This window comes from Carassius carassius, chromosome 49 (genome assembly GCF_963082965.1).
Source record: "Carassius carassius chromosome 49, fCarCar2.1, whole genome shotgun sequence".
Lineage (NCBI taxonomy): Eukaryota > Metazoa > Chordata > Actinopteri > Cypriniformes > Cyprinidae > Carassius > Carassius carassius.
This window is the reverse complement of record NC_081803.1, coordinates 15,356,607-15,369,997: the sequence shown is the minus strand read 5'-3', so window position 1 is coordinate 15,369,997 and position 13,391 is coordinate 15,356,607. Positions and strand designations below refer to the sequence as shown.

Here is a 13,391-nt window from a genome sequence, read left to right as displayed (position 1 = left end):
AGATTTCGATGCAACCTTGTTGTATACGTATGTAGGCTGTGTTATGTAAAAACTTAATTTCTATCTCTCTTTCAAATGCTCTCTCTCTCACACACTCATACACAGTATGTCAATATAATTAACATTTTCTGTTTTCATAAATCACACTGACAGCAGCGTTCCCATCACACCTAAATGCAGCGGCTCAGATACATTACTTCTTTTCGATTCAATCGTCACTTCTCTGTTCAGCTCTTTGCATCACTTCTTCAAACGCTTGTTATAACAGAACTTGCTCTTCCTCTGTGTCATTTTGTTGGTTTCCAATCTTGCATATTCAGTCTTGTCTGTGCTCAGAAGTTCAGTAGAGTTGTCTTTCACCGACAGCGTTCTTGTGGCAGAGGTGATGTATTGAACTGTCTATCCATTGTGAATCTTTCAGAACTCATCCCTGGGCTGAGCTTCACACATACGTGATAAACACCTCTGCCTGTATTGTAACGAGGGCTGCTGTTGATTAAAACATTCACATTTCTTCCATAGTTAACACGTTAACACATTCAGCTATTTAAACAAATTAAAATAAATAAGCATTTGTGTAGGCTATTTACGAGTCTCGCATAATAAAAAAGGCATATTCTGTTTATTCTTGAAAATGTATTTTAATGCCCTGGAAATAACAATGAATTCTTTAGTGTAAAGATTTGGATAAAAAAGTAATGAATGACGCTAGCTTGCGTTTATGGTTATTGCACGTACATTTTTCCATCAATGCTTTTTCCTGAGCTGTTATTATTTACTGGCGCCACAAAATTGCTGAATCTGACAATCACAAATAGTTCTCCGCAACACTGTAGTGTTACTCCCGAACGAGTGATTCTAATGATTTGAATCTTTTTTTACTGAAATTCATAGCGCGACCAGTGTAGTCAGATTCTCAAATGAATTACTCTGAGTCGATTCCATTTAGTCAATCCAACACAAATTTACTTTTAAACATTAAATAAATGATTCAGAAAGAGAGTCTTCTTCTATCATGTACTGATAAATGGCTAAGGCCTTTTGTGTGCGTGAGGCACCTGAGCTGTCAAGTGCATCGCAACTTGCGCTGTCCACACAACAGAATGAAAAAAAATTATTACAAAAAAGCTAACAGTTTGATAAAGTGTCAACCATGACACATCTATTTTAAATGCTGATTTTATTGCTAGTCTTGTTTATTCTTGTTTATTCCTAGGTGTAGCATCTGTTCTGTCACACCTTTAATTCCTGTTAACACTTAACATAAACAAATAAACATACAGCAGAGCAGATGGAACAGCAAATTACATTCTGAACTTCCTCTGCTCTTAAGCTCAGTGTGCCAAAAGAAAGTTAGCATGCAGAGTGTAGAGGTTGGTGTGATTGATTATGCAAATGCGACTAATATCTTATCTATAAAATATGAACTTAAGTATGTATTGACTTGAATGCTTTAGCAAAAGTCGTTGGGGAATCTCTTGATTCTGCCTCGGTTTCCTAAAGTTTCTTATTAAAACTGTCTAATGTTTTGCATGAAACAGGAAAAGCTATAATAGGGTTTTGGTCAACCTGTTAATTCTATCTTTCCATGCTTCTACAAAGAAAATAAAAGAATGCAATGACTGGCCATTGTCTGAGAGATCGATCATACCGTTCAAACTTATTGATTAAAGGCCAGTGGAGATTATTAACTATGTCAGCTTATATTGCATCTTGTGATTTATAGGTGATGGTCGAGAAGATGTCTTCGAACAATAAGAACTGAACTGTGGACAGGGTCATCATACAAAATGAAGCTGACATGGAAAACAAGCAGTTGGTTGGAACACTGTACACTGTGAGGTTTTTGTTTGTTTGTTTGTTTGTTTGTTTTATGCCTGTATGCCATCCCTCCTTCATCTATCTGTCTGCCTGCTCATTAGTCTGTCTGTTTCCCTGTCTATCAACATGTAGGCCAATTCCTCATTTGTTACATCTCACAACCCAGTTGCTCTTTCTCTCCCCCTCCTATTTTCTTCCTGACATTCTCAAATGACTCTTGACTTATTCTTTCTTTTCCCATCTCTCTGTTTTCTCAGAAAAGCTATGTGTTGTCCGGCATGAGATGAATGCAGTCACTGCAGTCGAGGAGAGTCAAGTAAGGATGCTTTACTCTGTCTTGTGAGAGAAAACAAACAGTGGAATAGATAAAAGTATTCATTGCTCTTCTGATTGCTGTCTCACACTCTCTTCCTCAGTATACTGCACTGTCAATAATCAAACCTCTCTCGCTCACTCCTCTCTCTCTTTCCCCTTTACTTCTCCAAGCTTGTCTGCACTAAGGCATATACAATAATATATTAATGAAGATTCCACTTCCTTAAATAATTCAAGTATTTGGATCACTGAGTACCAGCTGTTATCCTTCTCTTGATTCAGAAGTTTTATTTATTTTTTTATTTTTTGCTCAGCTAAGTGCATGTGAATTAGTTATGCACCTGTAGCCATCCTTTTAAATGTCTATATTTCAGAAGTCTGGGGTCTTGGAAACTCTGACATATGGCATATTTCTCTTCATTTAAGACTCATGCATTGCAGCATGAGTATACATGTATATACATCTGTATGCATGTGCGCAGATGAAGTTGATGAGAGGGAGGAAATGTGTGTGTGTGTGTGTGTGTGTGTGTGTGTGTGTGTGTGTGTGTGTGTGTGTGTGTGTGTGTGTGTGTGTGTGTGTGTGTTGTTTGAAGTGGGCACATGCTCACACCACAGTTGGAGAGAACCAATATTAGAAATGCGAATTCAACTTCTCCTCATCACAGAACATTTCACATCTATTGACCTCCTGATATCTGATATCTGACACCTGCTCACTCTCAGCAGACTACACATCTTCTCAGCAGTGCGCAACTGATCTCACTTCCTCCATAATCAACCAGGCGACATGGGCGGCACTTCACACATCTTAGAAGATACCAGTCAGATTTGGCTCATTTGGGTCTTTTGTCATCTCTTTTTGGCTCTAATATCAGCAAGTCTTGTTTTTGGTCCTCTGTGCACGGCAATCAATCTACATTAGAACATGTTGTTCTTTGTTTTTGTATGATTGTGATTTCTGTGCAAATACATTTATAGAAAAGTCTGTGTAAACACTTTATATTTGTATGTGGAGTAAAATATCTCAGGGTTATCTCAGGTTTATCATAGTTAACTAAAATGAAAGCAACTAATTTAGTTTAATTTAGTTTAACTTGATGCACTTAAACTAACCAAAACTAAAACAAAAACGTATGAAAGCTAAATAGTCACACACACACACACACACACACACACACAGATATTTATATATATATATATATATATATATATATATATATATATATATATATATATATATATATATATATATATATATATATATACAGGTGCTGGTCATATAAATAGAATATCATCAAAAAGTTGATTTATTTCACTAATTACATTCAAAAAGTGAAACCAAATATTATATTAATTCATTACACACAGACTGATATATTTCAAATGTTTATTTCTTTTAATTTTGATGATTATAACTGACAACTAATGAAAATCCCAAATTCAGTATCTCAGAAAATTAGAATATTGTGAAAAGGTTCAATATTGAAGACACCTGGTGCCACACTCTAATCAGCTAATTAACTCAAAACACCTGCAAAGGTCTCTCAGTCTAGTTCTGTAGGCTTCACAATCATGGGGAAGACTGCTGACTTGACAGTTGTCCAAAAGACGACCATTGACACCTTGCACAAGGAGGGCAAGACACAAAAGGTCATTGCAAAAGAGGCTGGCTGTTTACAGAGCTCTGTATTCCAAGCACATTAATAGAGAAGCGAAGGGAAGGAAAAGATGTGGTAGAAAAAAGTGTACAAGCAAAAGGGGTAACCGCACCCTGGAGAGGATGGTGAAACAAAACCCATTCAAAAATGTTGGGGAGATTCACAAAGAGTGGACTGCAGCTGGAGTCAGTGCTTCAAAAACCACTACACACAGACTTATGCAAGACATGGGTTTCAGCTGTCGTATTCCTTGTGTCAAGCCACTCTTGAACAACAGACAGCGTCAGACCCATTAAGACAAAAAGGACTGGACTGCTGCTGAGTGGTCCAAAGTTATGATCCCTGATGAATGTAAATTTTGCATTTCCTTTGGAAATCAGTGTCCCACAGTCTGGACGAAGGGTGGAGAGGCACACAATCCACATTGCTTGAGGTCTGTAAAGTTTCCAAAGTCAGTGATGGTTTGGGGTGCCATGTCATCTGCTGGTGTTGGTTCACTGTGTTTTCTGAGGTCCAAGGTCAACGCAGCCATATACCAGGAAGTTTTAGAGCACTTCATGCATCCTGCTGCTGACCAACTTTATGGAGATGCAGATTTCATTTTCCAACAGGACTTGGCACCTGCACACAGTGCCAAAGCTACCAGTACCTGGTTTAAGGACCATGGTATCCCTGTTCTTAATTGGCCAGCAAACTCGCCTGACCTTAACCCCATAGAAAATCTATGGGGTATTGTGATGAGGAAGATGCGATATGCCAGACCCAAGAATGCAGAAGAGCTGAAGGCCACTATCAGAGCAACCTGGGCTCTCATAACACCTGAGCAGTGACACAGACTGATCGACTCCATGCCACGCCGCATTGCTGCAGTAATTAATGCAAAAGGAGCCCCAACTAAGTATTGAGTGCTGTACATACTCATACTTTTCATGTTCATACTTTTCAGTTGGCCAGGATTTCTAAAAATCCTTTCTTTGTATTGGTCTTAAGTAATATTCATATTTTCTGAGATACTGAATTTGTGATTTTCCTTAGTTGTCAGTTATAATCATCAAAATTAAAAGAAATAAACATTTGAAATATATCAGTCTGTGTGTAATGAATGAATATAATATATAAGTTTTACTTTTTGAATGGAATTAGTGAAATAAATAAACTTTTTGATGATATTCTAATTATATGACCAGCACCTGTGTGTATATATACAGTACAGACCAAAAGTTTGGACACACCTTCTCATTCAAATAGTTTTCTTTATTTTCATGACTATGAAAATTGTAGATTCACACTAAAGGCATCAAAACTATAAATTAACACATGTGGAATTATATATGGAATTATATACATAACAAAAAAGTGTGAAACAACTGAAAATATGTCATATTCTAGGTTCTTCAAAGTAGCCACCTTTTGCTTTGATTACTGCTTTGCACACTCTTGGCATTCTCTTGATGAGCTTCAAGAGGTAGTCACCTGAAATGGTCTTCCAACAGTCTTGAAGGAGTTCCCTGAGAGATGCTTAGCACTTGTTGGCCCTTTTGCCTTCTGTCTGCGGTCCAGCTCACCCCTAAACCATCTCGATTGGGTTCAGGTCCGGTGACTGTGAAGGCCAGGTCATCTGGCGCAGCACCCCATCACTCTCCTTCTTGGTCAAATAGCGCTTGATGCCTTCAGTGTGACTCTACAATTTTCATAGTCATGAAAATAAAGAAAACTCTTTGAATGAGAAGGTGTGTCCAAACTTTTGGTCTGTACTATATATATATTTATGAATTTATGAAACTGTAACTAAAATAAAAAATATATTTGAAAATATGAATACAAAATATGGTAGTATCTCAATGAAACTGAAATAACACTGGTATCAACCGATTTTGTATGTTTAATTGTTCATATTCATGGTCATTTCCTCTCATTTACTTAATAATTATCACCTTTATAGCAGGATTTTTAATATCATGCATCCCGAGGCTAAATGTCACATTAGTAAGATCTTTGCATGTACTAAATTCAGGTGGGACTAGATGAAAGACTAGATTTAAGCCACTGACTCATTTTCTAGTTAGTCAACCTAATTTACCAAATTGATTCTGTTCTGTACTGTCTCTCACATCACAATTTCATGGCCACATAACATTCTGGATCATAAGCGAAGCACATGAAGAGAAACCTCAGACAAAATTACTTGTGAAATTGATCATTTATCCATTCTGACCCATTTTTGCCCTCTCTGGATAGTGCTGTCATAAAAACAAAAAAAGAGCTCATTCATTTAACCTTTTCACCTTTCTTCTTTTCCGCCAGTTTCTTCTTTGAACACAGGCATAATATTACACTATAAATAGCCATGTAACGGTTAGCGCTAATGGCCATGTCCTCTGGGAAGACTTTAAAAATGGTCCTAATTATCAGTGTAACACACTTGCCATGTATTCAGACCAGATTCTTCACAGCAGAGTCACACTATTCATGCTTAAGCAGTGAGTCATATTTCTGCATACATATTATTGAAACAACTGATTCATTAAAAATCTGTCTAATTGTCTGTGGATCAATTAAAAATGATTCATTTAGAATGATTCATTTCAGTACCAGTAAAGAGGCATAACTTATTTTTCCTTTTGTGTCCCGCAAAGGGGAGTTTTATCTAGATATAAACTCAGAATTGCAAGATATAAACTTGCAAACTGTTTGAAGAAGAGTCTGAATTGTGAGATATAATGTCAGTGTTTCAACAGAATGGCAAGATATAAACAGAGAAATTAAACAGAACAAAGTTAGAATTGCAAAGAAAGAAGTCAAGATTCTGAGTTTATATCTCACAGTTCTGAGTTTATGTATATTACATGGCGGAAACATGCTTCCATAACTGCTTTAAAGAGTTTTTGGGTGAACTATTCCTTTAAGGCCTATAGACATGTGTGGCATTGTTATGGACAATAAAATGAGAAGCACATTTAAGGTAATGCACTTAAAGCAGAAAACCACAATGATGTGGTCTCTCTGATTTAATATGTTTATCGATGGTTTGTGGCACAAGCTGTCCAAATTTTATTGTGTGAAACATTACTGATAAACTGCACTATAGCTCTCTGGTGTGGCAGCAAACACAAAGGGCACTCAGCAGAGGCATAAATATTTCGTCAGAATAGCTGCAGGGAATGAGAATAGCCACATCTCCTACATGACAGTTACAAGGTACAGCACAAACAATCAAGAAGCAGAAGCAAATCCCATCTTTTTGTGAGCAGAGTATTACAGGCAGCATGATGCTATATCTCTCTTATGGCATTAAAGCTACACTGTCGCTGTTGTGTGTGTGTGTGTGTGTGTGTGTGTGTGTGTGTGTGTGTGTGTGTGTGTGTGTGTGTGTGTGTGTGTGTGTGTGTGTGTGTGTGTGTGTGTGTGTGTGTGTGTGTGTGTGTGTGTGTGTGTGTGTGTGTGTGTGTGTGTGTGTGTGTGTTTGAAAGAAATTGCATCCATGATTTAAAGCTCAGAGATGATATGACTTTGGTTTATGATAAAGAGGCTTTGTGATTGCAATGTGCTTATGAAATTACAACAACATACAAATGAAAGATTTGCTGGTTATGATCTATGATATATCACTATTGTAAAATAACTATCCCACAGCCCATATTTAATGGGAATTGGGATATTAATACAATCTACTTTTATACTTTCCTTTCCTACATTCAGTTCCATAATATCCTTCTCTATAGTGCCTTTATCTCAACTGACACATTACCTGATATATGATATTCCAACATTTCTTAGATTGCACTTTAACTGTATTAATGTTTCAATATTGTAAGGGAATGAACAGTTTATAATTTGATATGTGTGCAGTGTCATGATATCTGATATTCAAAGGTACTTTAAGTTCACATGTGTGTCATTTAGGGATGCGCTATTGGATGCCCACAGTATTGTTGCCTATTTTTGTGAATAAAGGATCAATTACTTTTTGTTTTAAACTTTTTAAGCTATAAATAACAAACAGCAATATCACATTTCTTTTATGCCAAAAATCATTAGGACATTAAGTAAAGATCATGTTCAATGACAATTTCCTACCCTAAATATATCAAAACGTAATTTTTTATTAATAATCAAATCACCTTTTTCGATTTTTAACAAATAACCGATCACCTTTTTCGATTTTTAAAGGTGATGATCGAAGTATTTTGATTTTTTTGCACCCTCGGATTCCAGATTTTTAAATAGTTGTATCTCTGCCAAATATTGTCAATCCTGACAAACCATACATCAAGGGAAAGCTTATTTATTCAGCTTTCAAATTATGTGTAAATCTCAATTTAAAAAAATTGACACTTAAGACTGGTTTTGTGGTCCAGGGTCACATATATATATTCTCAATCTGTTGCCCAAGTTATTCTAAGTTAAAATATTAATAATATTAATTCTCTTTAATTTATGGAAACATAACTTTTATGCTAAATCTTTAACCCTTCAATTCTTACATATTTAAAACATTTGATTTCTTTAATTTATTATTAGTTTATTTATATAGAACCTACTTAAATCACAAAACAGAAATCCCCCCTTTATTTAACAGCACATACAATATTTTGTTTAATTCTGAGGTACACAAACAATATTTTGTAAAAACAAAAGAAAAAAAAGGCTCTCTTTTCCCTGACCCTCATTTTTAAGAGTTTTATTTTGCACACCTTTTCTGTAAAGCATCTGTTGTTGTTTGTGTATGCGAATTCTATGGGTGCCGCTGACATGATTACTCATCCCAATACTGATGCAATCCATGTCATTCTGATCCGGCGGTCCACTTGTTAAATGACCGTGTGTGTGTGTTTGTTTGTGAGCAATTGTGGGCACAAATGTGCTCACGCTCCACTTTCGTGTGTATCTGTAGATATATCCTTCATCTCATCTGTATTCCGCACTGACGTTCCTGCTGGGGTTACTTCCTGCTGCAAAGGGTGAGAATGGAGCTCCCTCACCTGCCGCTAACAAGCCGTGTTTGAGAATAAATCACTTAACCAGCACAGAAAGGAAGGTTGGCCTTAGGGCCTGTTTTATTTATTTGGTCTCATTTGTGACTCATCAAACTGGTTGATCACGGTGAATATTAAAGAGAGCAGCAGTTCAGACAGAGGACAGAGAAACTAAAAGGTAATGAATGCACACGAGATGTTAGCTGATGCAGGAACTCCCTTGAAGGATCACACTGATACATTTATGTGCAATAAATTTCTTTGCACTAGGAAAACAAATTTGGATGTGTTTAAGTAAATCTATTAATGCGGAGAGTAAGGTATAACGTGTCCGTAGGAAACGGCTGGGAACTTGGTTAGCATATACTCAATATGCACAGACAAGACATTAAATTAGTCAGAGAGACTAATTAAACCTCTTTTTCTCGTATCAGATATTTAAGTTAACATGCTGGATTGCCACAAAACCTTACTTTATTATAGCTTGAAGCAAATGCTTGGTGCTGGATTCTGCTGCCTGTGTTCTCCACATCACATGGAAAAAATAGTCATTCATTTAAAAGACGAGATGCACTTGCAAACACACAAACAAGTAGTAAACATTTATGGAAAAGATTATGTTTGCGTACTTGGTAAAAAACAATCTGGCTGGCTGGTTCAATCGAACGTGCAGAACTGGTCTGGGATCAGCAGTGTTATATAGATAAACTTTATGGTGTGTAAGAGTATAAGTATTAGAGGCATCAGGCCTTCAGGGTTCCTGCTCATTTTTAGATTAATTGTCAAGTGCTTGGGAGGCACAATCATCCAGAAAACTGAGATCAACAGAGAGAAATAATCATCAAACAAAATTAAGAACTTTTCCCTCCAGGATAGCATGAGATATTGAATGCATACAGATTATTTGACATTTTTTGTCCAGTTATTTACATCCTTTGATGAAGCTTGCAGGCATGTTTTATTCCTTATGTTTCTGCCCCTGCCGTAGCACTTTAATTCATAAATGTGATCTACCAAAAATAAAGGGCAAATAGTATCCATATATGCTGTTTATATTGCTTATAACTGGATGGAAGTAAACATCTGTAACATAAAATGTTTGATTGTGTTAATTTTAAAACCCAAAAATGCAACCAAACCCACGAACACTGGCTGAATATCAAAAATATGAACACCACACAAGGATTGGTTATTCTGAAATTATCAAGCATTTGTATTCACACACCTTTTTTCCTAATTAAATGCAGCTATATCTTAAGACATACCTTTAGATTTAAAAACAACTTTTTTAATGTCTGCTTTTATCACTAGGCCTATGTCTGCTGTCAGTGGGCTTCTTTTAGCCTTTGTTGAGCCTTGAAATAAGGTTTTTATTGAGAATTTAATTAAATTATTAAAATAATTTATCGCAATATTTTTTAAAGACATTTTTTCTTCTTATGGGAGGCTAACGTTTAAATGAGCCACTGAGAATGTCGCACATTTTTCTACAGGGAACGCTTGCTCCCTGGCGTTTAAATTCGGAACTACATTTCTGTATCTAGTTGTGGGAGACTAAAATGTATAATTTATTTAATGCATACTTGGAGATTTATTAAAACTCTTTGAATATCATCAATAATATAAAAGCGGGTTTTATAAATAGCTTTAGAGGTAACTTGTATTCTGGGAATTTTTCTTAACAAGTTGCAGATAAGGTTCGCCTGGGCGGAACTCTTGATTCGTTATGTTTCAACACGGTAATAAACCAGTCGCACAAAAAGGAAACATACGTTTAGTTTCTTGTCAGCATTTCGGTTAATTGTTATTTTAGTTATTAAAACAACACAGCACAATATAACTGTATTATTACGTCGACTTTTCCCTGTTTGCTTTAGCAGTAGTCTATTTTTTCAAGTTTGGAGAATAGCTAGAAAAGCTTTGACAAATAATAAATAATGTCTAAAGCTGCAGTTCCTCTGCGAATTCTCTGTATTCACGGTTATCGACAGAATGGGAGCTCTTTTAGAGAGAAGACTGGAGCATTACGCAAATTATTAAAGAAACAAGTGGAGATGGTGTATATTAGTGCACCACACCAAGTTCCTGCTGTTCAAAACGAAAGTGAGTGTAAAACTGATATTGTGTTTGCTGTGCATCAAAATCAAGTGGGTTGCCTAGTGTCAGATGTACATTAAAATTATTTAAGCCCTCTTGGTATGTTCATATCATTTTTAATCTGTCAGTCTGATCTTATTACTTCTTCAATAAATTCAGCCAATCAAATGTCCAGTGGTGGTGATGAGGACCAGAGGGGCTGGTGGTTCTCTGATGTCCAGGCACGAAGTTTCAATGCTCAGCAGGAGTGTGAGAGCAGCCTGGGTCTAGAAGAGAGTATAGAGACTGTGAAAACTGCAGTGAAGGAACTTGGCCCCTTCGATGGCATCCTGGGCTTTAGTCAAGGTGCCACCCTGGTGGCTATGCTGTGTGCCCTGCAAGAACAAAAACTGGAGGCTGATTTTAATTTCCGCTTTGCCATCCTGGTCGCTGGATTCCGCAGTGTCTGTTCCCAGCATCGGCGGTTTTACGAAGGCACAGTGATAACAATCCCCTCTCTGCATGTGTTTGGACAGGATGACCATGTAATTCCAGAGGAGATGAGCCGAGATCTGCTGCCAGCGTTTGATGGAGCTCAAATCCTCATTCATCCTGGTGGACACTTTGTCCCGGCAGCATCTTTGCACAGGCAGACATACAAAGACTTCCTCAAGAAGTTTGAGTGAGAGGATAAAATAGTATCTGAGAGTTCCTGGCATAAATCATGTCTAAATTAAATGTACTTCTTGAAATATTGCTACATTATAAAAGCCTTGGAAATTGAATGGTTAATAATTAGACGTTTTACACTGTTTTCAGGGAGATGGTTACTTGAATAAAGTGATCTATTGTTTGTTGTCCAGCTCATTTGCTTCACAGAGTCCATCTAAAGGGTTCAAAACATGTTAGGATCTGTAGCATGGATTTGTTTGCCACAGAAAAAAATATTAATATATGATATTAAATAAATTATAATATATTTGTACTTGGAGTTTTCGTTTTTCTATAATTGTAAAAATAAAAATAATTACAGATTTTATTTTTATTGAACAGTTTATTGAACCTGGAAAAAAATTGACAAAAAATCTTTGTTAAATATCATATTTGATACATCAGGCTTTTATGGCTTATATAGTATGATATAGGTGAATATGCATCTCATATTCAAGGAGGAAATAAACACACTTTTATTTGGAGGCCCAAACTGAGCAAAAATATGCAATTCGATGCAGTTCCTGATATTTATATGCCCAAAAAGTTGAAATCCTCATAACTTGTAATGTAAATAAATGAAAGTATATAACAGTATAGCAGACTAATTTAAAATGTATTTAAATTCCAGTTGTCACTCTATATCTACCGATAATATTTCTTAGAAAGATGATACTTAAGTTCTTAGTTTTATGATCAGGATATTTTGTTATAGTCAAAACATAAAATCCAATGCAATACAATGATGTCAGAGATACAAATAAACTTTCATCAAAAACCTGGTGTATTGCTTTTGATACTCACATTTTAACATGATGTCAATAATTTAGAGTTCTCAGAAACTTGCATTTCAAATATTACACGTCGGTCTAGTCGGTCTAGTAGAGTGAAAGCAGGCATGTTCATCATTATTTAATTTTATAGTTTGATGAAGTGCTTATATTAATTATTCTATACAACAAAACAAGTGTTAGTGGAGCTGTAAAGTCCTTAGGTTGTTGGAATACTGTTCTGGGGGATGAACTTGATGAAATTCATGTGGGTGGATTTTCTGTATGTAATTTGAGTTTAGTGCTGACACATGCAGTACCTCCAATTTCCATTGGGGGCGATAGTGAGAGTCTTTCCCCTGAAGTTGTTTATCATTTTGATCTCTTTGTCGGTGTCTGTGTGTTTGTGTGAGCTCACAGGCAGATTGGGGACTGTGTGTTCTCGTGCAGCTTGAAGGGAGTTTGGCGGCCCAGGATTGCATTCATCATGATTTCCAGATGTTTGTGGGAAGCACTCCTCTATTTTCACTCATTCTTTCCAATGTAGCCAGAACGTCCCTGCACTGTCCCTTTCCTTTAACTGAACTGATCTATCACTTTTTTCCCACTCTTTCTGGCTCCACCCTTTTTTTTCTTCTTGTAAATGGTTATAAAACTGCTTTGTCTGTAAAACAGCTCAGATATTAGGCTTTGATTTATTTTATAAGCAGTTCACACTGTATCTTATTTATGTTTATTAATGAAAATTAAAATGATCCTGCTTACTTTATTACTACACTTTTTTTTTCATTGCGCATATTGTCAAAGTCCTTTTAAGACAACTCACTTTACTATGCAGCCATCTTGAAAATGCCTCAAGGCATCTATTTTCTGTATAGGTAATCATAGTGCAGCCCCCCTCTGCTTAAAATCTGTATTTTCTGGTCTAGTTGGTCCAATTTATTTTCTAGAATAAACAAGCCTTTTACAGAGCCCCTAAAGGGACATGATGATGGAGGGGGGGGGGGGGGGGGGGTAAGATTAGGAAAAACTTTCATGCTCGTTTTGCGTTCCACCAAGAG

General features: G+C 36.3%; 1 protein-coding gene across 1 annotated transcript; it reads left to right on the top strand.

The window, feature by feature from the left end:
• Positions 1-10,498: 10,498 nt before the first annotated feature.
• Positions 10,499-11,829, top strand: ovca2 (OVCA2 serine hydrolase domain containing). The gene is made up of 2 exons (XM_059545080.1): positions 10,499-10,876; positions 11,030-11,829. Exons 1-2 carry the CDS (start codon positions 10,711-10,713, stop codon positions 11,533-11,535), a joined length of 672 nt encoding a protein of 223 aa, XP_059401063.1. The 5' UTR covers positions 10,499-10,710; the 3' UTR covers positions 11,536-11,829.
• Positions 11,830-13,391: the final 1,562 nt, after the last annotated feature.